The following is a 26,092-nucleotide window of genomic DNA, read 5'->3' as shown; positions in this document are numbered from 1 at the left end:
ATCACCAACCACAGCATGCAATTGAACTCTTGGCTTGAAATCTCGATAGAAAGGTGTAGAATGAAATAAAAATGCGAAGTGTGCGACGCTAGCTTATGCACCTGTCTGGGAGCAGGCAAAGACAGAGAATCATAATTTCACATGCAATGTCAAAAACACAGATTCTCGTTTCTCAAACAAGAAACAAAAGGAGGGACTCTAGAGTGGCGACTCCAGGAACTTTTCTTACAACAACGCAACTTTACTACGACACATTATTATATTGCAATTCATCAAGGTCTACAAGAAAGATCCAATCCACGATCAGGTAACTCATAATCTATATACAAGGATTCTTCTATTTTTTCCCACGCAATTTCACTCCAAGAGCCCTCTCCAGCTTGCCAATTATCTGTTGATTTGGAATAGCTTTTCCCGATTCATATTCCTGGATGACTTGAGGCTTCTCATTGATTATCTGCCAAAAGAAAATCTTAAATATTTACGACCGCTGCCCCATGAACGAGTATATGGAAAAACAAAACATCAAGGATTGAACCAGAGATGGAGCCAGCGAAAGACATTTAACCTGAGCAAGTTGAGCCTGTGTTAGCTTCTTATCCAGTCGAGCTTGCATAATGCTTTTCTTCAGCTCAGTGGGCACACGATCATCTGCACTCAAAACACAAATGCAAAGCAATAGACTCAGAATCGCTTTGGCATACGCATATTACAAGGGAGGAGGGACTGCCCAAGACAATCCACACAGTGTAATCTCCAAGGTAGAAAAGAGAAATAAGACAATAACAACAAGTAATCAGGACTAAACCTGACAGAGGAATGGAAATATAATCTCACTCATTGAGACAAATGGATATTTACTTAACCCTTCAACAATCAACACCAGACCATGAACTATAGACCAACTTGCCGAATGGCAAATCAGGTAGTTGTCACCAAAAAGTATGGCGGCAGAATCACAAACACAACATGACTGCAAGCATTTGATATGCAGCTCACAGATTGGACTCACGGCATTATTTACACATAGTAGTTGACTCACTTGACATGTTCGCAACCGACTTTCTTGCATATACTCTTCTTTCATTTCTTTATGCTTTTAAAAAAAATCTGTCAAGCATGTTATTAAAGGCTATTTGCACAATGGTGTACGCAGTGAACAAAGTATTTTGAGGAAAAGAAACCACTCAAAGGGGGATGGGCAGAGCAAAAAGGTAGCAGTTACAAAATATCAAACTGAATGTTTAGACATTTTGCCCTATCCATATGCTTACAATGACTTAAATATACCCTTGCATAGCTAAAAAGCATACTTTTTCTCAACAATTGAATCAGATTCGCCACTTCACTGAGGCATCAACATTCCTCTTTTTGAAAACTAAACTAATTAGCGAACGTATAATCAAGTGAATTCATTAATAAACAAAGTAATAAAAACAAGCACACAGAGCAAGGAGTGTTTTTTTTTTTTTTGAGAAGCAGAGCAGGGATGGTTCAGGAAGAGAGAGAGAGAGAGGGAGAAAGATTCTATAAAGCACTTCACATAAGTAATAATTTTATACAGACCACTTGTCCAAAGAAGAATTCATAAACAAAAGGTGAAGAAATTTGGTCTAAAAAATGCTGAGCTGACGGAATTGAAATATAAACTGGAGAGCACAAATTAAAATATTAAATAACATTATATTGAAAAATGTAAAAGATCATATGCACGTACGAGCAAGATTCTCTGTTTCATCGTCCAGCTTTCTCGTGTTCAAAGTAGTGCTGCTAGATGCTGCTTTGTTTCTCCCAGCAGTGGCTAGAACCAACACCAATAATCATCAGATTCAACCGTCCAGGATTATGTGCATTAATCACAATAAGAAGAAACTTTCAAACACATATGGTTTAATGCATTGAAATAATTTGGTAAATTACCTACACCAAAAGATAAGTATTAAAGCTTTTTTCAGCAACAGAAGATTTAGTAGATTTAGTCAGAAACGATAAATAAAATCTTAATTGGGATCTTTTATCAAAAGAAGAAAACCATGAGTCCAATCTCATGTCTTTTGGACTTTTAAGAGATCCCAAGAAACAGGGCTTCTGTTACCCCCAGAAAAGAATATTCAGCATGATCAAAAATTTCCGAACAGAATGCCTGAGAATGTCTAGGCCAAATTGGACAACACTAAATGGGATGAGAAGTTATTGACTATAACTACCTAAACGAATCCTAATATTGAAGAGTAATTAACAGTAATGAAGTCCAATAGCCTATGCTCGAACAAAGCAATTCTGACTCCTAGTCTGTCAATTCCAATCACAATAATAATTAAGGACAAATGAACAATCCTGACATGCCGTGCAAGCATTATTAATTTACCAGAACTCAATGGATATACTACGGAATTATTTTAACGATGTCAATGCTGGGACGTATTGACATGTGCTCCAATGCGACTATGTACTGATGAGAGAGTTAACCATACAACTTCTTGAACCGGGAGACCCTGTTACAACTTCCATTCAAATTCCCCCTAAAAGTTATCACTCAATATTCACAGTTCCCTCAATTGAACCGAAAGTCAGTACACTAGAATGAGAGATCTTTCATTTCTTGAACTCGTACATTAAATCATTGCTCTACTGGTAAATGAAGGCAAAAGCACCAATCGCTACACTACCGAACAGATCAACAACTTCAAAAGCGCAATTACATCAAAAAAAAAAATACTATCAAACAAAAATCCGTAGGACCGATTCCTTTTCTAGCATTCAAATGGCTCCATCTCACAAACGTCAATTCCTAAAAATTAATAATTACACACTCGAAAACGGCAAAACCTCATAAATCGATCAAAGATGATTACTCCAAAAGATTTTCGAATAAATAAAACTAACCCTTCTTGACGGTCTCGATTTCAGCTCCGGAGCGGCGAGCGGCGTTCACAGCTTTCTCGTCCTTCTTGGCAGCGGCGTTTGGGGCCTTCTTGCGGAGCACCACCGGTTCCCAGTCCTGCGAGATCGGTCCAGCCATTCTCTGCTTCCCGAGTGTGCTCTTTTGGTCTTGATCGTTTTCTAGGGTTTGTGATCCTTTGGATAACTCGTGTAGGAGACAACGTTGATGCGTCCTGCTCACGCTGGTTTATTGGTTTATTTTATAGACTTCTTTTTTCTCATATCGGATCCTTTTTCGGGTCGAAATTGGTGGGGGTTGCTTCCGGGATTTTTTACCCCGTTAAAAAATTGTTAATCAAAAAAATTCGAAAAGAAAGGGTTGTATGCTGTATTATCTTTAATATTACTACTCCGCATTGGTAGTACAGAGCTTTGGTGAATGGTAGAATTCGGACTCATACCTTATTAAATGGATGATTCCTTATATATAATATGATTGTCGTTCAACGAATGATTCACTTGTGGATTTGTAGTATTAACCATCTCATAGTTTTCAATGACAGAGTGTCTTTCTATAATTTTATTATTAAAACCATACCCTATAATTTTACCCAATATGTAACATTACGTGTATATTAGGCCTAAAACGTCTATCATATTAATACAAAACCAACCTGAATGAACATAGAGCTCACAATGCAATGATGACATATTATATTGATCACTTGAGCGATAGCTTAGTGGTGAATCTCTTTGAGATTGACTTCAATTCTCATTGAAGCAATCGGTGATGCTAGAGGTGTTTGGTGAGATTTTATTAGGGATTGTTGGTTTTGAGTGCTCTTGGAGTAGTGGTCCTCCAAGGGTTAGGGTGTTGTTGGTTTCCTCCGCAGCTGAGAGAACGGGTGAGGAAGAAGAGATTTTGTAAGAGAAAGAGTGAGAGGAGGAGAAAGGAGAGAGTAGGAAAGTAATAAGAGATGGAGAGGTCTAGTAAGAATTTGATTTGATGAAGAAGGTTGAAGTGATAGATGGAGAGGGAGAGAAGGGGATGGAAATAGGAGAGAGGAGGTTCACTTAGATTTTTTCCAATTGTAATCTGTTCTGAATTTTAAAAAAAAAAAAGAGTTAATTTTGATCATTAGATTAATCTTAGGGCTAGGAGTGATTCACTAGAGGGATCCGATGTTTTTTGACACTGAACCTCCCCTCAATCTTACTACAGCTCTATAAGGTTCTACTCTCGAAACTAATGTTTTAAAATACCGGTTCAATAGAAAATCGGAGGGGTCACCGTTATTATTTAATAAAATATCGATGAAATTTTGATTCAATTGGATGGTTTTCGGTATAAATATCAGTTGTTCGGTTTGAAAAATTGAAAATTGAGAATTTTTTGATAAAAAATAACAAAATATGAAATAAATAAGTTTTAAAAAAAACACAAGAGTAAAAGTTGAACCTAATTGAGATTTAAATGGTTATGTTGGATTTGGACTTTTATAATTTATATAATTATGTTGGACTTTCTTATAAGAATGTTTGTTAATTTGAGATTGAATTTGATAATATTGTGTTTAACTGAGATTGAGAGTATTATTATTGTGTTTATTATTGTATTTGGATGGATTTTAATTTATAATATATTTTTTTACTAATAATTTATAGGTTTTTATAATTTATTATGAATTATCAAAAAATTTACTTAATTAAATCAAACCGGTCGAATAATCAAACCGGATTATCGGTGGCCTACTGGCACGATTCGAAATCCGATTTTTAAAACATTGTTTGAACTTTGAAACGCTTACTACTTAATTGTGTCTAGTGAGTTTGAATTATGGATCCGCCGCCGCTACATTATTCTCTATATTAGTTATCTTTTCTAGCCGAATAAATAAAGATTAAAATATTTTATAATTTCTAAGCATATAAATACGTAGATGGAAATGACGGGTCCCCCACCCCACCAATACCGTCTTCTTCTGCCTCGCGTGGCTTGGTAGCTCGCTCGGTCCTTTCTTTGCTTGTTCTAGCTCCATAGTTCTGCTCCATCGCAATATTAGCGATCTCTACCTCTCTCTGTGTGCGAACCGCAGGTCCAGGTACATTCCATAACCTTTCAGCTTTCTCTCTCACACACACACGCAGACACACTGAGAAAAATACACTTTCTGATTCCCTTGATCTCATCAAGGGATTCCAGACCTTGATCGAAATTGGCTGTCAAAAGGTTATAGGTATTCTTCAAATTCCGTCAACGGTTCGTTTAATTTTTCCTTGTCAGTTATTTTTTTCGATTAAGATTTTGTTAATACGCGTGTGCGGATTTTTTTTTGATTAGCTGCGTGGTTTTAATTTTGCAAAATAGTGCTCTACTGCTCTATGCTTTCGTTTATTTGTTTAGCAGAAAAATTGATGGAATTGGAGGACAGTTTGGATGATTGTAGACTAGTTTCAGTGACGTAGTAACTAGTATGTAAAAATTATAGCACAGATGGAGCATGTGAATTTAGGTGCCTTACGGTATTGCAATTGAATGATATGATAAACTTCTCAAAATTCCATCTGATTTGGTGGTTAATATTTCCTCGTTTCTGTCCAATAGGCACTGGAAAATAAGAGTAACTGAGAGGGATGAGATAACTGCCATGCAGATTCATTAACCACAGCTGAATTCTATGGATAAGTGCCAGTCATTTTGGATTTGTATCTTTTATCGTGGACTCAGTTGATTTGTCCTGGAGGCGTTGACAGCTTACTGATACCAATCTGTTCCATTTAGTTGGTACCCAGAATTACACCATGCCATATTATATTCAAAGACTTTACAACACCTGCAGAGCGTCTTTTTCGCCAGAAGGACCCATATCAGAAGAGGCCCTCGAAAAAGTTCATGTTAAGTTAGGTTAGCAACGATCCTTGCTTATCAATTCTTATGTTGTTTTGAGCTTACGTAAATTCCTTGTGCCCGATCATTGATTGTGCATTCTGTTACCTTTTTGGATATTCAAGATGTAGCAATTATTTCATAAGAATAGCCAATATGATTTTTTGAGAATGTTGAAACTCTCCTAGGTTGGACCACATTGGACCCAACCCTGTAGGTTCAAACTCAGGCACTAGTACTCACACATAAACCACTACCATCATTTCAAATCTGATGCACCACATGAGATTCAAACCCCAAACATTTGAACTTTAGCTCTGGTTCTATAGTTCCATTTCCTTTCCACCATGCTACCCTATTCACTTTGTTAACAACGTTGCTATTACTGCTTATAGTTGTCTGATGAATCATTTTGAAATCCATCTGCCTGCGTCAGTTACTCGTTAATGTCCCTTTACTTTACTCTACTTTCTTCGATTCTTATTCACTTCACTTTATCATGGAAGAGTTATCAGAGAATGTCCAAGTTTACTTTATCAGAAAGGCAGACTTGACATTCATTTCTAGTTTCTGGCCCTCATTGAGATATTTACTTGTATATGCAACAAGAACAGGAGTGTTCTGATAGTTACTTGATTTACAATGTTGGACTGAGTATTCAATAGATACGTTCCAAAAGCTACAAGCCTACAACTATTCAGGTGTTGTATTAGAAGTTCTTTCCAGGCTTTCAAATCTCGTTTGTCCTTTTTTCCAGTACCATATTATAATATCATGTTTCTATCTTCTCCCCACTTATCTTTTGCTTTTGTTGCCTTTATATTTACAATTTGCTACTATGTATTATCTTGTAGCTTCAATAAGTATGGTCAGGCTATTATGTTGAAGACTTATTCAGTGTCCCCTTCATCACTATTTAGAAATTCTAATTTCTAAAAGCTGTCATGATCTGATCTGAACTTTAAAATTTATGCCTTACCGGCATAAATCCTTACATAAATATTTATATCCCAAGCCACTTAAGTTATATAGATATTTGGATGAGTTCATATATAATTAAGAGCCTAAAAGCTAGCTATTTAGTGCCTTTCTTTGTCATGGTAGTTGAAAATCTCATTAATTAAAATTTGTGCTAAACTATTTTTAAAAGAAAAATGCTAAATTAGAAAATAAAAGTTGACTAACGTATTTTGCAACAAACAAGGGAAAAAGAACTTTTAGTTAGAAAATCTCCACAAAAAATACGACTAAAAGCTTCATGAAAAGCTCTCATTGCCGAAGCTTTTTAGTGTTAAGTACTTCACATCAACTCCCACAATACAAAATCGGCCCTTGGTTTGTTTTTTCGTGTTGGGAGGAATTGGGGTGAGATTCCCAATGATGTTACTATTTCATTTGACATGGGATAACCAATTTTAAGAACTTTGCAATGCATTCATGTTTGAAGTTCGAATTATTAGCTTTAACTTGAATAATTGTGAAATTCTATATTATACTTGCTAATTAGGGTTCTTGACTTCAACTCTTTTTTTTGTTGTCCAAACCCCAACCCCTTTTTCCTGGTGCTTGCATGAATTTAAGCTCTCGTTGTGTCATCGCTGCCTCCTTATTGTAGCTCGCATATGACTTTTATTGCAGAGAAAATGAAGCCCTCTGATGTAGGTCTTGAACAGGAGGCACAAATAGTTCGTGATTGGGCTGTTCGTGAACGTAATGGAAGCCATCAGACATTGCCACCGATTAAATACCTGCATTTGCATGAGTGTGACAGCTTCTCTGTATGTGCATGCTTTATCTTTTTGTTGATCACAACCTTTTTGGTTTTCTAGGCTTGAAGTTTAACTGTGGTTTCAAAATTCAATGGCATTTACAATATCAATATTTCTTTGGTAAAATTTCCATTGAATAATTAGAACTGTAAAAACTTACCACAGAAGTTTTGGTTGCGGTTCAATTAATAGTGCTACTAATTTTTTTATTTTTCTCCACAGATGGGGATTTTCTGCATGCCACCCTCATCTATCATACCGCTTCATAACCATCCTGGAATGACTGTTTTGAGCAAGCTTATCTATGGATCATTGCATGTGAAGTCATACGACTGGATTGATTTACCTGCTCCTGACGACCCATTGGAAGGTTTGTCTTTCTGTTTTATATGTTTTTTCAACTCGATTATTGATGCAGATGACCTTGGAAGTTTTTGGGTTGAGGGTTTGCATTGTTTTGTTCTAGATGGGCCTTAGTATTCTTAATATTCACTATGTAAAGGTGTATGAACCGGACACTATCTGGTAGGGAGCTGAGAGTCCTAGGTAAGTGAAGACGAGGGAGATAGCATAAATTTTGTGGTATTAGATATTGACTCATTCTTGATAATTAAGGCAGGAATAATGCAATCCTAGTTATTCTAAGTAACAATTCTCAAATATTAAGTAAACAACCACCGCTAACACTGAATCCAACCACTTGTAATGTCACCAAGCAACACAGAAATATGGGAAATGGTCAATGAGAGAAGAGGTGAGAGAAGTAGCAACAATAAAGTGGTGTAGCTATGGCCATGAAAACAATTAGTAGTAATGCAGCAGGAGCTGAAGGCCTATAATTAACAGCAAAGGAGAGACCAAACTATAAGAGAGATTTACAACTGGGGGAAATTAGGAATTAAGTTGTCTATCATCTTTTCCATCCTCTCCCAAAAGTCAGCATCTAGGTTTATGTGGAAGGATAGGAATTAACCATAATTCCCTTGCTTAGTGTTGGCTACCTCAATTCACCTGAGTGGCCATGAGCTAGGATGTGACCGCAAATTATCAAGTGAGTAAGTGATCATATGGCTAGTATGTGAGCATAAGAAAGATCTGTGCATCCCCTGCGGCATAAGCTAAATGCCTAAATATAACATCACAAAAGTAATATTGACGGAATAAAAAATAGTAAGACCTAAAATAAACAAAACTGCATCGGATAGGTAGAAGCTAGGAAATGATAAGCTTATACGTGTTTGTGTGTGTGTGGGAGAGAGAATGTCTTTTGTAGTGTTACACAAATTGCTTAATTCATTTATGGTGGGCCTATGGAATGTGTGTGAAATGAGGATGTTTTGCCAGATGGATGGCATGTGTTAGAATGCCAAACATAGAAAGTTATGCATTTTCTGGAACATAGTGCATAATAACAGCGTTAGGTAGAGATGATTTCTTAATTGAGATTCTCTTTATTTAGGATTTTTTAAAAAAATTTCCTGCTACATGCGTAATGGTTTGTGCAGCTCCTGCTTCAATGCCAGATTGCAACATAATGGGACCTCCCAGCCTTGTGGGCGGTGGAGCATGGCAAGGATTTTTTTTTGGGTGTGAGGAGGTGTTAATTGTCTGATAAATTTGTTGAAAGTTTGGGTGAAAAAGATTTCCGCACTTGTGTGCCACATTCTTCATTCATTATTCATTATTTCCAACATTCTTAGCCAGGTTTCATTTCCATCTGGAGTTGTTCTCTGTCTTCAACGCGGACTATTTTATAGCCAATTGTTAGTGTGGTTATCTCTAATTAGTCTCTTAAGTGTTTTGATCGGTGGTTTGCAGCAAGACCTGCAAAGCTTGTAAAAGACACTGATATGACGGCTCCATCTGGGACAACAATTCTTTATCCAAACAGGGGAGGCAACATCCATTGTTTCAGAGCCATAACACCGTGTGCTATTTTTGATATCCTGTCTCCACCTTACTCTTCAGAGCTTGGACGACACTGCACTTATTTTGGAAGGTCCCCACGAAGGGATCTACCTGGTAGTAGAGTTTATTTGCATTTCTTCTTTACTGTGATTAGCGTTAAATTGCTTTTAAATTAAATGATGATTCTAGCACTAATTTTGTTCCCCTTTTATCTCATTGTCTAAATGAAGGTGAACTTGAAGTGAATGGTGAGACAATTTCTGGTGTTACTTGGCTAGAAGAGTTTCAACCCCCTGATGATTTTGTGATACGCAGAGGGCTATACAAGGGTCCTGTTATTAGAAAATGAGAGATGTAGAAGTGGTGTATCGTTCATTCGAAATGAGATTGGGTCTTCATTAGAAAAATATATTTAAAAGGAATATGGACCAGAATTTGCCAATAATCTTGATATGGATTTGAGTTTTTGATGAACTTTGGCAATAATTGATGGTTTTGCATATATGAAAGTTAGGCATGTGGCTGCTTGTACATGTTATTGTGCAGTCTGATTTAGTGGCCTCACTGTTAATAGTGAGAGAGCTGCTGGTAGTTTAGAATGCCTGTACGTATTATTTTACGGTCCTTTGATTTACTGACCTCACTGTTAAATAGTGAGAGAGCAACTGATCTATAATTGAATGGAAATAAATACTGGCTTAGACCCATCTTTGTGCTTGGTTTTATAACTAATCTGTTGCGAGGTATGGTGTTAGGTTGATCTATGGTTTTTAAATGGTACAATGCTTTTCTTATCTATGGTTCACAGGCAATCTTTGTCTTTTCTTTTCAACCTGAATTGCTATTATTGGCGAAATACCTTCGCTATCATAAGAAGCTGGGACCCTGCCCAAAGACTAACTGTGAACGTGTCTGATATTTTATCCCACTCTGTTCTATTAATTACCTGGTATGGAGTTTTAAGCTGCAATCACTTTGAAACAACTGCTTTGCTAATCAGTGAAAGCAAGAAAGATAATAGTTTTCTTATTACTACAATGATTGACAGCAAAATAGGTTATTTTGCTAATCAAGACACTAGGGGAGGTCGGAGACAGATAGGATGTACGCAGATATCTCACATGATATGTGTGGAGAGCCGGAGATTGTTTTTAGAAATTGACCATTGGGTCACATATTTCTACAGTTACACCAGTGGGTCATATGTTCCCATGTTAAACGGTGGACAACTAAATTAAGATGCGACAAGAAGGCACATGGGGATGAAGGAAGATGGTTCACGGGTGGTACTTCCATTGCTGCTACTTGACAATAATACACCTCCCTCCTCCCTCCCTCTCCCTCTGCGTCTCCTCGTGTGCCAAGAAAACAAAAGATTCACACACAAATAGGGAAGCACCACACATATACACCAGTTTTATTTACTCCAAAGTTTATAGCTAAGGATTTCATCAGTCCCCACCTCCATCACCACCTCCTCTTCCTCCACAACCACCACCCCCACCGTCACCTCCCTCGTCACCCCCGCCACCATCACCTCCATCAGATGATCTCTTGCGTTATTGTCACCACAAGCAAATATGACCATAGAAATAATTAAGAGCGAAACAACAACCATGCCAAGCATTAACAGTCCCCCAAAGTTGGCCATCATGAGACAAAGGGTCACCATTTGGCCCGCGGGACTAGGCTCAACCCGAGCCAGGCCCTGGTCATTTCTTGGGCCGAGGCTGGCCCAAAGCCCGACACCTCGGGTCGGCCGGAGCCCGAAGCCTGACCCGAGGCCCAATCAATGTTCTACATGTATATGTATATATATAATATATGTGTGTGTTTGTGTGTGTATATATATATGTTCTTCATGTATATATATGTTCTGTGTGTGTATATATATGTTTTGCGTGTGTATACATATCACACACACACATATATATCTACAGATATATATATATAGTTCATGGCATCTGCATTAAAAAAAATTAAAAAAAAAATGAAAGAGTATATCTAAAAAAAAAATTAAAACAATTAAAAAAAATGAAAGAGTATATCTAAAATTTTTTTTTAAAAATAGTTTAAGGCCCGAGCCCGGCTCGAAGGCCTGAGCTTTATGGGCTTGGGCTGCATTTTCCCGATAACCCAGTCCGAAGCCCGATGATCAATACCGAGCTTGGGCCTGGGCCTGAAAAAGTCTTTCCAGTCCGGCTCGGCCCGATGCCGAACCCTACATGAGACCTTTTGAATGTCTAGTATTGGAAGCCACCAACAATCGTGCCATTATTTGCCATTATTATTTTATTTCTTGGATAAGTTTTCTTGCAAGACCATATATATGCAAATTGTAGAAGACTACATAAATAAACAGACTGTTTAAATCATCTAGAATTTGAAAGACCTTCATTGCTCATGTCACACTTTTGACGTTTCAAAGTTCAAATTCCGTGTTGTATACGGATGGAAGTTTGTTTTTTAGTCAATTCATTCTTAAAACAATTTCGGAATACATTTATTTGCATAAGGAATTAAGTTGGCTAGTCTTAATTATTACATTTTTGAATATATAAAAACAACTGGCGAATTCAGACAATTGGATATATTTTATCGTCTGTTAAAGACACAATATCCCACATCGACATAGTGCTTCCAATGGTTTATATGTGCAAAGCCCCTCCGTACTTGATAACTAGCTAGGCATTTTCACGGGGTTAAGCGACTTGGGTCATGACCCAATTGTTGAGTCTATGAGGAACAAATTCATGAGGGTAATCTAATGGCAAAAAGATACTTTTCATCCCTCAACTATGGGGCGAGTTTCATTTTTGTCCCTAAGCTTTTTTTTCTCCCATTTGCGTCCCTCAACTATTGAAAAGTATCATTTTCGTCCTTTCAAGTGAGATTGAAGTTGGGAAAAATCTGATCTGACGAACGATATGATGCCACGTAGGATTTTTCAATGGCCGGATTTATTCGAGGGACAAACATGGTACTTTCCCATAGTTGGGGGACGAAAAAGGGAAAAAAAAAAGTTAAGGGACGAAAATGAAACCCGACCAATAGTTGAGGGATGAAAAGTACTCTTTTGCCGTAATCTAATGTATCCACGAAAATCAAACCTCCAAAGCGGACAATATAATTCGTATGTATGGGGTGTGGATTTCTAATATTATACAAGTTTAGTCTTATCACTTATGAGTTATGAGCACTATGATAAGAATATTTCTTTTTTCAATATACAAATAGGTGGACAGGAGGGTCGTGTTTGAAAATTCAATCCAAACACTACAAATGAATAACAATCCTTTGTTTAATTTTTCGCACTAAACAAACACTGAAATTAAAATACATATGAGGAGCTTGTTTAGTATAAAAAAAATTGTACAAAGGCTTGTTTCAACCTTTTATCCTTTTCAACACCTATCCCAATTGTTCTAGCCATTTAGTCAAGCAATTGAGATCAGACATCGAAAGTAAAACAACATATGTAGAGTGTAAACAGAAAATATTTACAGACAAAAGTACATATTATTATCTGATCTTTCTAAGTGCATATATATGATGTGTAATATAGATTTAGCAACAATATTTATTCTCTCCATAATCGCAACCATCTCAACCTCCACCTCCCCCGCCACAACCTCCACCTCCAGCAACGGCGCCCCCACCTCCACCTCCACCTCCACCTCCGCGACGTTTGTTAGGGACGTCATTATTAACCCCACAAGCGAATATGACCATAGAAAAAATCGTAAGTGACACGAGAACCACACCAAGCAAGGACAAGCACTCAAGCCTTCCCATCACAAAACCTTCTGTCTGTTGGCCACCAAAAAACACCAATTCTCTTGCCATTTGTTTTGGTATCCATTTTCGTTGCCATTGGTCTACCTTAATAGCTTCGAATTCAAAGAAAAGCCAAAATATAGTTACGATTGCTCCAATGTTTAATCTTTTATTTAATGAAAAAAGAAAAAGAAAAAATTATAGCGTCGACTACACCAATGTTTCAAACGAGATATCTCGTATTATTAATTTTGTATTTACCTAAGAAACAAAAAAAATATATTCTTAATTGTCGTTTGAAAGGACAATTGACACTAACCCCAAAATGCGAACCGGGCTTGTGATGTAGGACAACGTGATGAAAAGGACGTTCTACTTAAACTTCTTAAATTGGACTCGTGAATACCAGATTCAATCAATACTTTGTTAGATTTTAAAAGAATATCAAAATAATTAGAATTCAAAGACGACTCATTCTTAATTTTTTTTCAACTCAAAAACTGTTTTGCCTCAAGGAGGGTTAAAAACTTTAATAGTAAACTCTAAACCAAATCTTAAATTTTTTTTTTCTCCTCCTCTCTTTTTCAGTATGGAAGAAATCACGTACAGACTGGTAAACATAAATGCATCATCTGAAAGGAATTAAAATAAATAAATAATGAAACGGAGACCGAAAGTTAAATTCGCCATAAATAACAAAGGAATCTCTATTTATAAATTTATAATAAAAATGACAAATAAAATACTTAAATAGTAAACTGCACACTGAAAGTTAAATTCGCCATAAGTAACAAAGGAATCTTTATTTATAAATTTATAATAAAAATGACAAATAAAATATCTTAATTCATCTTCAAAATACAAAAGATAATTAAATTAGCGTGTTGAATCTAGTTGTTAAATTATCTAATTCGCTGACTTCTGGGTAAACTGAAGACTATATATATATGCAGTAGTGTCACTGAAAAATCCAAAACTTAAAAATTTGCAAAATTCAATACGTGTTGATTAGTGTAGATTCCCGTTAATTATGGGCAATGAAATGAGCTGGATAGGGTGTGCTGCCATCCTTACATTGCCGTTTACATTAATTTCTTGTACAAAATACTGCAAATTCTGATGAAAGAGTGGACCTGGCACATGATAAGTTCGTTAATCTGAATTTGGATCCCCACAATTGGTATCCACTTATTCCAGTAATTAATATCTCAGATTCTCAGTTATCATAGCTGCTAAATTAAATGCACAGAATTCAAGTGAATTCGTAACGAACAAACAAACATACCAAACATTAGTAATCCAAAATGTTCAATTTCTACTGGTCTTGTATGATAAAAATTGTAATTAAGCAAGCTAATAGATGTGGAAAGTAAAATATGTATAGTAGTGAATCATAATCTATATATATATATATATATAGTGATTACGTGATATACAAATCAAGATAAATGGTACGAAAGTACGCATACATATAACCATATGACGATCTCAACATCCACCACCTCCTCCACCACAACCGCCGCCACCCCCTCCACAACCTCCACCACCACCACCACCACCGCAACCCCCACCCCCAGCCATAACCCCAACCCCTCCTCCACCTCCACCTCCACCTCCACTTCCACCAGATTCATTATCATCTCCACAGGCGAAGATGACCATAGAAATAATTGAGAGTGAAACAAAAACCATGCCAAGCATGATCATTAGTCCACCGAAGTTGCCCACCATGAAAGCATCCGAATGGCCACCGGAAACCACCAACGCTCTCGCCATTTCTTTGTATATTAGTTTGGTTGCTCAGTTGCCGGCTTTGGGCGAATCCATCACCACTATTTATATTAGTCGGTGTCTTTGAATAATCCATAGTTGGAGTATTGGATAAGATTCGTGTCTCAGTCTGTAGACACTAAAATCTACAATCAATTTGTTGTCGATTGAGGCCTATGACAACCCTGCAAGATCAGAAAAGGTTGACCGTGAAACTTGAACACCGGTGTGGTGTCGACCGAACAAGCTCCGACGGTCAAGTCAGTCAACTGTTGGAAATATTTTTAGTGAGGGAAGTGAAGGGCTTTTTAGAGAGAGAAAGAGATAGATACCTGGTGGTCCAGAGAGCGTAATGAGGAGGACCCCTCCTCTATTTATAGTGTGCTCAATCACGTGTTCATCACATGCTAAACAGTACGGATTAGCTCCTTTGATGGGCTATTATTGGGCTTTTGATCCCATCTGATAATTACTGGACCCCATGGCACTGAGGTGCTTTTATACCCCATCCAAATATGGGCTTTGAGTGTTGCTAGGATTTGCAGATCAGACAGGCCCAGGAATGCACATCTGGGCTGATCTGTAATTGAAGTTTACGCTGGGCTTTTACTCGTGTCGGAATATTTCGGGCCAACGATTTTTGGCCCATACAGTTTGTCCCCCACTCTCGGAGTCAAGTTTCTTGACTCTGAGAGTAGTCAGGTCGTCGTTCACGGATCGCATGTTAAACTATCATGGTCTGGTTCGTTCTTACCAGATTTTCTGCCTCTTAGGCTTACTCGTTCGGACGAAAGTCCTTAACCTCTTGGGGCTGAACGTTAGACTCTCACGGGTCTAGTTGTTCGTTCGGACGAAAGTCCTTAACCGCTTGGGGCTGAACGTTAAACTCTCACGGGTCTAGTTGTTCGTTCGGACGAAAGTCCTTAACCTCTTGGGCCTGAACGTTAGACTCTCACGGGTCTAGTTGTTCGTTCGGACGAAAATCCTTAACCGCTTGGGGCTGAACGTTAAACTCTCACGGGTCTAGTTGTTCGTTCGGACGAAAGTCCTTAACCTCTTGGGCCTGAACATTAGACTCTCACGGGTCTAGTTGTTCGTTCGGACGAAAGTCCTTAACCGCTTGGGCCTGAACGTTAGACTCTCACGGTTCTAGTTGTTCGTTCGGACGAAAGTCCTTAACCGCTTGGGCCTGAACGTTAGACTCTCACGGGTCTAGTTGTTCGTTCGGACGAAAGTCCTTAACCTCTTGGGCCTGAACGTTAGACTCTCACGGGTCCAGTTGTTCGTTCGGACGAAAGTCCTTAACCGCTTGGGGCTGAACGTTAGACTCTCACGGGTCTAGTTGTTCGTTCGGACGAAAGTTCCTTGGCACGTGTCCGACGTATCTGATAGGATCTCTTGCATTGATTGTAGCTGCCAACTGTCTGACTTTTGGTCTACCGAAGGTACGCCTTTTAGGGTTTCGGGGCATTAAATGTATTCCCCCTTCGCACGTTTCTTGGGTTCTCAGTCTTTCTATGACGGCTGACGGTTCTTTCGTCAGTCATTAATGCCGTGTAATGATGTCCCTTGGTTTTCGTGTTTATCTTCTACATACACAACAATTTTTCGTTATCTTCACCAACTCCCCCATCAGAGATCTCCTTCTCCTCTTTTCTTGCTTGCAGGTTCTTTCTTCTCCAAGTTCAGGTGACTCCTAAAGTCTCTCTTCGACTTTTCTTTCTGTTTCTAGTTTCTTTCTTGCTTGCGTTCTCTCTGGTTGCTTTCTTTGATTTTTGCCCATCATTTGGCCGGTTTTTGTTTTTCCGGCGGTTTCCTGGTCTTTGTCTCCGCCGCGCCTTTGGTCCCCGGTGGGGCTCTCCGGTAAAGGTTTCCTATGGCTTCTGCTTCCCATTTGGAAGAAATCGCCAATCTTAGGGAATCTGATTTAGACGAAGTAAGTGGCGCGCGGTTTGGTGATGAAAGGGAAGAAGAGTCCGGACAACATCTGTTGGTTAATAAGTGCGTTACCGCGACCGGGGAAATTGATGAGCGAAGTGCTTCAAGTCGGCCCGCTCCTTTGAAAGTGGTTCGTCTTCCGAGGAGGACTTATCACGAGTCAGGGGTGCGTTTTGCGGAGCCTGTCGAGGAGGCTGGTACAAGTGATCATCAGTCTCTTCCACCCATCGGTATTGAAACGATCGAAGCGGACGGCCGGCCCTTGAACTTTCTGACGAAGACGGATGCTTCGGCTCTGAAAGGGAATGAACTTCTGAGGTTGAAGTATTGTTATAAATTTCCGTCCGGAGTGGAAGTGAAAGCTGCGACTTTTTATCAGAGAGTTGATTGGGATGTTCCGGGATGGGTGGCAATGTATGAAGCTCCGTTCAAACTGGGTCTACGTTTTCCGATGCCTACGTTAGTACGGGACGTTTTGCGTTACTTCCGCATTGCCCCAACGCAGCTCATGCCGAACGGTTGGAGGCTTCTCTTAGCAGTTGAATGTTTGAGTGAGAGGCTGGGACGTCCGTTCGGGTATCGGGAGCTGTTAAACTGCTATTATTTGAAGGAACATCCAGGAGACCCTGGCCGATATACTTTCAATTTGTTTAGAAAGAAACAGGGCCATCCGGTATTAAACTTGACAACAGCTGACCGAGGGTGGAAACCCTATTTCTTCTGGGTTCGAGGGGAGATGGTATTCGGTCCCGGCGGATCGGACGGAGTTCCTCTTTCTTGGAAGAAAGCTAGTAAGTATAGTATATTGTTCATTCCGTTCGCGATTGACTGACCCAGACTTATATTTTCCTTTTTGCAGGAAATTTGAGCATGAAGCCTGCTTGTGATAACTACGAGCGAGCTTTTAACAATTTCGTTGGGGACCTTACTGCCAAGGAGAGAGATTGGAAGGACATTTTGAAAGAAGCAAACCTCCGTAGGAGCTCTTTGTGGTCGCACGTACAAGACTTGCAAGAAGGTACTCCCGTACCTAAACTTAGAGATTTAAGTACTGTTTTGTGCGCTACAAGGTCGTTCGAACTATTAGGATACCAATTTTCTTTTATGCGAAATTTGAATTTAGAAGAAAGAGGGTTATCGGACGATACAATGGCTGGCCCGGTTGATGTTAAAAGTGCTGGTGAAGCCTTTGAGCGAAGGAAGAAAGCTGCTCAGGAAGCCAAAAAGAAGTCGTCCAGAGGAAAGTCTGGAAAGAAAGCAACAGATAAAACGAAAGACACTGTGGAACCGACCGATGGTGGCGTCGCAGAAGTCGAGCTTCCTCCTTCTCCCAGAGAGGCTAGACCAAAAAGGAGAGGAAAAGATTTGGAGGATTCGTCGGGTGCAGTCGTCTTTACCTTTCCCGAGGGGACGTCTGCTTTTGGCGACCCGGCCGCATTTATGAGTGCTGCGAGCGGTCTCGTATTCCCGGCTGACGTTGAAGAGTTTACAGATTTTACTACTGAGAGCATCGCGGACTTTAGTGCCACCCGTGCCTTTCAGGTATGTCTCTATCGGTCGAGACTTTGAGCATTTTCAAACCTCTATACGTAGGTTTTCCATGTTTTATATACACGAAGATTTAACAATATTTCTGTTGCAGGTTTTCGAGGGTTGTCTCTATATGCGTGAGCAGTACGGCGTGATGAAGCAAAAATATGTTAGCGCTTCGCTCAAACAGCGGGAACTCTCGGCCGAAATTTCATTAAGAAAGAAGAGAGAGTCCCTCGCGGTAGCCAATGCCAAGGCTTTGGAAGAGAAGATTGCGTCGTTCGAGAAGGAAATTGAGGATCTTAAAGCCCAGGTTCAGTCCTTGAACGTTAGTCACAAGTCTTCAGAGGATGAAATTGCGGATTTGAAGAAGCAACTGGAGTCCGCTGTTGACGACGCCGTTATTTGTACGACTGGGAATCTAATGAGGGAATTCAAGGAGGGGAAGTCCTCCGAGTGGGATGTTGACCTACATATCCGCAACCACGAGGAGTACCTCAAAATGTTTACTGAAGACGAAGAAGAAGCTGATGGTGATGAGATTGATGATGTGAATGATGGGAATTGCGATGCTCCCCCTTCGGCCTGAATGTTACATGGCCTTCATGTCACACCTTGCTGTCGTCCGGCTTTTGGAAATGTAATTTTTGGCCAATTAAGTGGTAATGTAGTTTTTGGTGATGAAACTTTGGACGTCGGTTCATTTTGTTAATATTAGTTTCGACCGTATTGATAATAGTGGTTGTACGTTTATTTTAATAGTTTGAACGAGATTTTAACAAAAGCAGGGACTTTATTTAGTTAAAAATGATACAATTTGAGATGGATAGCGTTCCAACTGTTGTTCAATTCCCGCCCGTCTTTGGCTGTCAGTTTGTATGCTCCTCGTCCGACAACTTCCCTAATCTGGTACGGTCCTTCCCAAGTTTGTCCGAGTTTTCCTGCCCCATGCTCTTTGGTGTTCTGAAAGACCTTTCTAAGTACGAAGTCTCCGACTCGAAATATTCGGGTTCTAACATTTTTGTTGTAGTGACGCGCCACTTTTTGCTGATAGATTGTCGTCCGAATCCTTGCCTCTTCTCTGAGTTCGTCAATCGTGTCTAAATTCTTTTCTAGTAATTCATCATTCGTGCTCTGGCTAATCCACTGACATCTGGCTGAGGGGAGACCGATCTCGACGGGAATGACCGCTTCCGACCCATATACGAGCGAAAAAGGAGTTTCCCCTGTTGGAGTTTTTGCCGTCGTTCGATAGGACCACAGTACTCCAGGTATAGTTCCTCCGCCCATTTTCCTTTGGCGTCCTCAAGCCTTTTCTTCAAAGTGTTCATGATAGTTTTGTTGGAGGACTCAGCCTGTCCGTTCGACTGGGGATTGCGCGGAGTGGAGTAGTGCAGATCGATTCCATATTTGTTGCAAAAAACTTGAAATTGATGGCTCAAGAATTGGGAGCCATTGTCGGTCGTTATCTTTTTTGGAATGCCGAACCTACAGATAATGTTTTTCCATATAAACGTCTTCACCTCATGGTCACGAATTTGCTTAAAAGCTTCTGCCTCGACCCATTTTGTGAAGTAATCCGTTAGGACGAGGACGTATACCCTTTGTCCGGAGGCGACCGGCAATTTACCAACGATATCCATTCCCCAGTGCATGAAAGGCCATGGTGCTAGCGTGGGATGAAGCTTCTCAGGATGAAGATGAGAAACTTGGGCGAATCGTTGACACTTATCGCATAATCGGACGAAGTTCGCAGCGTCTGCACGCATCGTAGGCCAAAAGTATCCGCTCGTTAGTGTTCGATTGGCCAGACTTCTTCCGCCCGAATGGTTTCCACACTCTCCCTCGTGTAATTCTGAAAGAATGTCTCCACCTTGCCTAGTAGTTACGCAGCGGAGCAGCGGACCCGAATACGATTTCCTGTAAAGCTGACTTTCATAAGTGGTGAACCGAACCGCTCCAGCCCTGAGTCTTCGGGCAGCATTCTTGTCAAGCGGCAATTCTCCTTTGTCAATGTATTTGATCAAGGGGGTCATCCAGCTATCTTCGGCAGAAATTGTTAGGACTTCATTAACGTCTTTGGTTGCCGGGGCCTCAAGGTGTACAACCGGTATCATTTGTGGCTCGTTTGTCTGTAGGGCAGATCCCAGATTGGCCAGTGCATCCGCATGTGAGTTTTCAAGACGTGGTACTTGAGCTATAACGAATTCCTCGAACGAGTCTCGAAGTCTTTTTGCCAACTCCAAATAAATAATCATGTTCGCTCCGCGAGCCTGATAAGATCCGAGCAGTTGGTTGACTACCAATTGTGAATCCGATCGAACAGAGATCTTTCTTACCTTGAGTTTTTTTGCGAGCTCCAATCCAGAAATAAGAGCTTCGTATTCGGCTTCATTGTTGGTAGCTCGGAACCCACAATGGATGGATTGCTGCAATATTTCCCCAGAGGGTGAAATGAGAACGATCCCGAGCCCGCTTCCGTTCACGTTGCTGGAACCATCAACCGAGAGAGACCACGTCCCTTCCGGATGCTTCGCTATATATAACAACTCGTGCTTCGCTTGGGCCTCTATTGGTTGAGTAAAGTCAGCTACGAAGTCGGCCAACACCTGAGACTTCATCGCCGTCCGGGGTTGGAATATAATGTCATGTTCACTGAGTTCCACGGCCCATTTTGTTAATCGGCCCGACAACTCGGGTTTGTGGAGTATGTTACGCAAAGGGAAGGTTGTGACAACCACGATCGGGTGGCATTGAAAATATGGACGTAATTTCCGGGCGGCTACCATAAGAGCCAAGGCTAACTTTTCAAGTTGGGAGTACCTCGTTTCTGCATCAAGCAGGCTTTTGCTGATATAGTAGACAGGCAACTGTCGACCATTTTCATCTCTGACTAAAACAGCGCTAACTGCTGTTTCTGAAACTGCAAGGTATAACAGAAGTGACTCACCCTGTTTTGGCTTGGAAAGTAGCGGTGCTGATACCAAATAGTGCTTCAATTGTTGTAAGGCTTCTTCCGACTCGACTGACCATTCAAAGTCCTTGCTTTTGCGTAGAATGTCGAAAAAGCTGTGGCATCGATCGGATGACCGAGAGATGAATTTGCTTAGCGCCGCTATTCTTTCGGTCAGCTTTTGCACGTCCTTCCTGCATCTTGGCGATGGGATATGGAGGACCGACCGAATTTGCTCCGGATTTGCTTCAATTCCCCTTTGAGTCACCATGAAACCGAGGAACTTTCCGGCCGACACGCCAAAAGAACATTTTGTTGGGTTAAGTTTCATATTGTATTTTCGAAGCACCTCGAATGCCTCTCGCAGGTGCCCCAGATGGGATTCAGCTTTCAGAGATTTTACCAGCATATCATCAATGTAGACTTCCATAGTTTTGCCCAGCATTGCGGCAAACATTTTGTTGACCAACCTTTGGTATGTTGATCCTGCATTTTTTAAACCGAACGGCATAACTTTATAACAAAAAATACCTCTTTCAGTTATGAATGATGTCTTCTCCTGATCATCTGGATGCATGAGAATTTGATTGTAGCCTGAGAAGGCATCCATGAAGCTGAGGAGTTCATGCCCGGCAGTCGAATCAACTAGCATATCGATGTGTGGGAGAGGGAAAGGATCCTTTGGGCATGCTTTGTTCAGATCAGTGAAGTCGATACAAACTCTCCATTTTCCGTTTTTCTTTTTAACAACCACCACATTTGCCAACCAATCCGGATATTGAACCTCACGAACAGAACCTACATCGATAAGCTTTTGAACTTCATCGTTTATAATACGATTGCGTTCGGCCGCAAACTTCCTTCTTTTCTGTCTGACGGGCTCGTGGTTCGGATCGACCTGGAGCCGATGGACAACAACTTCTGGATCTATCCCCACCATATCGGCATGTGACCATGCGAAGCAATCCTGATTTTCTGTAAGAAATTCGATGAGCTTCGTTCGAACATCATATTCGAGACGTGTACCAATCTGTACTTTACGATCGGGATAGTCCGGATGAATCTGAATGTCATCTAATTCTTCCATATCTGGCGAACCTTGGTCGACTATAGCAGCCTTGTCTGCCGGGGCTGTTAGTTGCTGTAATTGCTATAAGTCATTTGTTTTCCCTTTCAAGGCACTGGTGTAACAGTTCCGTGAAGCAAGTTGTTCTCCCCTAATCTCTTTGACTCCCCATTTCGTAGGGAAACGTATCAGTTGATGGTACGTCGAAGGGATTGCTTTCATCTCGTGGATCCATGGTCGACCGAGTATGATGTTATACGGCGAAGAGCCTTTTAACACTACGAAGTTAGTGTTGAGATTTATTCCTTCGGTATAAACCGGCAGAGCGATCTCCCCCAGACTGTATACCTGCTCCCCGCTGAACCCAAGGAGTATTGTTGACCGGCCAATGATATGGGATTCATCGATTTCCATTGCCTTGAGACAACCTAGGAATAGGACATTCGTCGAGCTGCCATTGTCAACCAAGACACGTTTAATAGTGTAATTAGCAACAAGAATAGATATTACCAAAGCGTCGTGATGTGGATTGAGTAATTGCGTGGCTTCATCATCAATAAAACTTATCATTTGTCCGGACGGTGGTACGACAAGTTCGGTGGATCGTAGGATTGGATTCACAGCCTTCCGGGCATTTCTCTTTGCAGCTGAATGCGATATGCCGCTGATCTCAGAACCACCGATAATGACTCCGACTGACCCTTTTGGCTTCGGGTGAGTCGGTGGTGTCAGCTCTCGATCAATCCTTCTGGCCATGGTTTCTTTACCCTTTGCGGTCAACACGTCTTTGAGGTGCCCACGGTTCAACAACTCGATAACTTCATCGTGTAAACCTCGACAATCCCGAGTGGTGTGGCCATGGTCTTGGTGGAAATCGCACCACTTCGATGAGTCCCGACGGTCAGCTGGGGACCTCATTTTGCTAGGCCACTGCACCTTGTTCCCCAAGCTCTTAAGAGTGGAGATCATCTCGGTCGGTTCAATGTTAAATGCGTATTCCGGCTTCGAAAACTGGACGATGCAGATCTAGATCGATCGTATTGTCGTCTATCATGGCGTGATCGATCCGACCCTCGAGGTCGATGATCTTGGCATTGATCCTTGCCGACCCCAGTGTGTCCGACGCTCCTCCCGGCCGGGGGTTGCTGTTGATTGCTTTCATCCTCGTCCCATTTAACCTGGGCCCACGCGCGCGCCAGCGCGTCTTCCATGTTGGTACACGGAAACTTCGTCAACTCTTTATAGAGTTCGTCGGAGGGTGACAGACCCTTTCTGAAAGCTGTGACAGCTGTCTCCACGTTACAGCTAGGGATCAGCACCTTCTCCGCCAGGAAGCGACCAATATAAGAGCGAAGAGATTCCTCCGACCCGCGTCTGATTTTGTAGAGATCGTCCGAAGCTTTGGGTAACCTCCTGCTGCTAGCAAACTGCTCTATGAAAAGATCTGTCAGTTGGGCGAACGAACTGATCGAGGCATTGGGGAGGTTAATGAACCATTGTAATGCTGGACCGGTGAGGCAACATCCGAACGCTTTGCACATGCATGCTTCACGAGATTCCCTTGACACGGTGAGGGTGAGCATTCTTTGTCTATACTGGGCCATATGGTCGTCCGGGTCGCTGGTGCCATCGAAGGAGCGCATGTTGGGAAGATGGAATTTCTTCGGCATTTCCACCGAAACGATGCGATCGGAGAACGGAGAGTCAGAATAACTGTCGGGTAGGCTTTTCCGGATTGGCACCGGTACTCCGGGAAGTCGTCTGAGGAATGTTTCGACTTCGGTTAGTCTCTGCGCGTCGGTTAAACCCTTGTCATAGGACAGCCCGACATTGGTTGTCATGGCCGAACGAGTTGGTGGGGGCGGAAGATCCCTATGATAGGCATTAGATTGCTCGCCGACCGATAAAGGTAGGTGTGGGACATTGAATGACTGAGATCGCGGCTGACAAGAAGTTTCAGCTGGATTAGGAGAGTCCAGTGACTGCATCGAGCCGATATTGAGACGACCTGTGAGGTCGGGGGCGGTGTGGAAAGCTGAGCCAACAACTGCTCTACTTTACCCCTCAAGGCAATGTTTTCTGCCCGGACGGAGGCACTTTCGGCCTTTGCTGCAGCCTTGTCCTCCGCCATTTGAGCCTTCAACGCTGCCAGTTGAGTAGCAAAATCATTTGAATCGTCCGAAGACATGATGGAGAGTCGTCCGGAAATGACTGATCTAGCCGAATGATTGTCAAGGCCCCACGGTGGGCGCCAAATTGTAGACACTAAAATCTACAATCAATTTGTTGTCGATTGAGGCCTATGACAACCCTGCAAGATCAGAAAAGGTTGACCGTGAAACTTGAACACCGGTGTGGTGTCGACCGAACAAGCTCCGACGGTCAAGTCAGTCAACTGTTGGAAATATTTTTAGTGAGGGAAGTGAAGGGCTTTTTAGAGAGAGAAAGAGATAGATACCTGGTGGTCCAGAGAGCGTAATGAGGAGGACCCCTCCTCTATTTATAGTGTGCTCAATCACGTGTTCAGCACATGCTAAACAGTACGGATTAGCTCCTTTGATGGGCTGTTATTGGGCTTTTGATCCCATCTGATAATTACTGGACCCCATGGCACTGAGGTGCTTTTATACCCCATCCAAATATGGGCTTTGAGTGTTGCTAGGATTTGCAGATCAGACAGGCCCAGGAATGCACATCTGGGCTGATCTGTAATTGAAGTTTACGCTGGGCTTTTACTCGTGTCGGAATATTTCGGGCCAACGATTTTTGGCCCATACACAGTCACAGTTTGATTTTTCAAAGTTTTAGTTTGTGTTGATTATTCGAATTACATAATGTTTATTTTAAAAGATTTTATTCTAAAATAATGAATAATAAATAACAAAACAAATTTTATAAGCATAACAAATAACAAATTGAGAGAGACAAAATTTGAGTTAGGTCTGATTTTATCAAAATTAAGGGCTATTAGATTGTCCTTAAAAATATCAGTGGATTTAAATAAATGTGAGATAATTATTATCTTTTAAGCTATGTATTCTACCTGTAACTAGAGATAGAGATTATTCTTTGTCTTGCAAAATCCAAATCATGCGTTTTTGCATTGAATCTCTTGCTTTGAAAACATTGATAATTGTTAGAAAATTCAATCCAAACATATATATGAAGGTGATATTATCTGTTTTGCATCAAACACATGGATTTATTCTCCTGAGTTGTCTCCGAAATATTTAGTCTCAAGAAACGCGTCACAAGTGTGAGAAGTGTTCAACCTTTTCTCTTATTCGTCTCACTTGAATTCGATATGAGATTACAAATCTTAACAATGAAGTGAAAGCATTATTTTATTTGAATTTAAAAATCATAGTTGTCTTGTTGCTATTTTTATAAATTTGACATGTTAATTTAAAGTTGACGAGATGGTGTTGAACGTTAGTAGCGCTGTAGCCATCCCATTGGTTTATGCTTTACAGCTGGGAATGGAAAGAAAAATCAACTTTCTTATTATTGGACCAAACAAATTGAAGAGAAATCTGATATTATTAATTGGGTCTATTACAAATTGGAGAAAAGACAGCTTTATTATTTATTGATCGCTCCTCCTAATTTTT

The 26,092-nt window shown here is 40.7% G+C and overlaps 5 protein-coding genes across 7 annotated transcripts; 2 read left to right on the top strand and 3 right to left on the bottom strand.

Annotated features, from left to right (window-relative positions):
- Positions 1-93: 93 nt before the first annotated feature.
- LOC119982766 (multiprotein-bridging factor 1b-like) lies at positions 94-3,126 on the bottom strand. The gene is made up of 4 exons (XM_038826309.1): positions 2,887-3,126; positions 1,718-1,801; positions 569-651; positions 94-457 (listed from the first exon to the last, which is right to left on the bottom strand). The coding sequence occupies exons 1-4, from the start codon at positions 3,020-3,022 to the stop codon at positions 338-340; spliced, it is 423 nt and encodes a 140-aa protein (XP_038682237.1). The 5' UTR covers positions 3,023-3,126; the 3' UTR covers positions 94-337.
- A 1,705-nt stretch (positions 3,127-4,831) lies between these two features.
- LOC119981661 (plant cysteine oxidase 5-like) lies at positions 4,832-10,154 on the top strand. Of its 3 annotated transcripts, XM_038824745.1 has the most exons (7): positions 4,849-4,985; positions 5,087-5,120; positions 5,489-5,788; positions 7,409-7,548; positions 7,762-7,909; positions 9,358-9,561; positions 9,678-10,154. In XM_038824745.1, exons 3-7 carry the CDS (start codon positions 5,686-5,688, stop codon positions 9,794-9,796), a joined length of 714 nt encoding a protein of 237 aa, XP_038680673.1. In that variant the 5' UTR covers positions 4,849-4,985; positions 5,087-5,120; positions 5,489-5,685; the 3' UTR covers positions 9,797-10,154. The 3 variants fall into 3 exon arrangements, with proteins under 3 accessions (XP_038680671.1, XP_038680673.1, XP_038680672.1); XM_038824743.1 differs by lacking the exon at positions 5,087-5,120 and having other exon boundaries at positions 4,832-4,985; XM_038824744.1 differs by lacking the exons at positions 4,849-4,985; positions 5,087-5,120 and adding an exon at positions 5,121-5,143.
- Positions 10,155-13,053: 2,899 nt separating this feature from the next.
- LOC119982625 (ctenidin-1-like) lies at positions 13,054-15,000 on the bottom strand. The gene is made up of 2 exons (XM_038826106.1): positions 14,718-15,000; positions 13,054-13,337 (listed from the first exon to the last, which is right to left on the bottom strand). The coding sequence occupies exons 1-2, from the start codon at positions 14,998-15,000 to the stop codon at positions 13,054-13,056; spliced, it is 567 nt and encodes a 188-aa protein (XP_038682034.1).
- Positions 15,001-16,870: 1,870 nt separating this feature from the next.
- Positions 16,871-19,051, top strand: LOC119982624. The gene is made up of 4 exons (XM_038826105.1): positions 16,871-17,723; positions 17,792-17,950; positions 18,056-18,474; positions 18,575-19,051. Exons 1-4 carry the CDS (start codon positions 16,871-16,873, stop codon positions 19,049-19,051), a joined length of 1,908 nt encoding a protein of 635 aa, XP_038682033.1.
- Positions 19,052-22,565: 3,514 nt separating this feature from the next.
- LOC119982623 lies at positions 22,566-23,450 on the bottom strand. The gene has a single exon (XM_038826103.1). The coding sequence runs from the start codon at positions 23,448-23,450 to the stop codon at positions 22,566-22,568; it is 885 nt and encodes a 294-aa protein (XP_038682031.1).
- Between the last annotated feature and the right edge of the window lie 2,642 nt (positions 23,451-26,092).

Source organism: Tripterygium wilfordii, chromosome 17 (assembly GCF_013401445.1).
Source record: "Tripterygium wilfordii isolate XIE 37 chromosome 17, ASM1340144v1, whole genome shotgun sequence".
In the NCBI taxonomy this organism is placed as follows: domain Eukaryota; kingdom Viridiplantae; phylum Streptophyta; class Magnoliopsida; order Celastrales; family Celastraceae; genus Tripterygium; species Tripterygium wilfordii.
The sequence above is the reverse complement of the archived record's forward strand: the minus strand, read 5'-3'. Positions and strand labels throughout refer to the sequence as shown.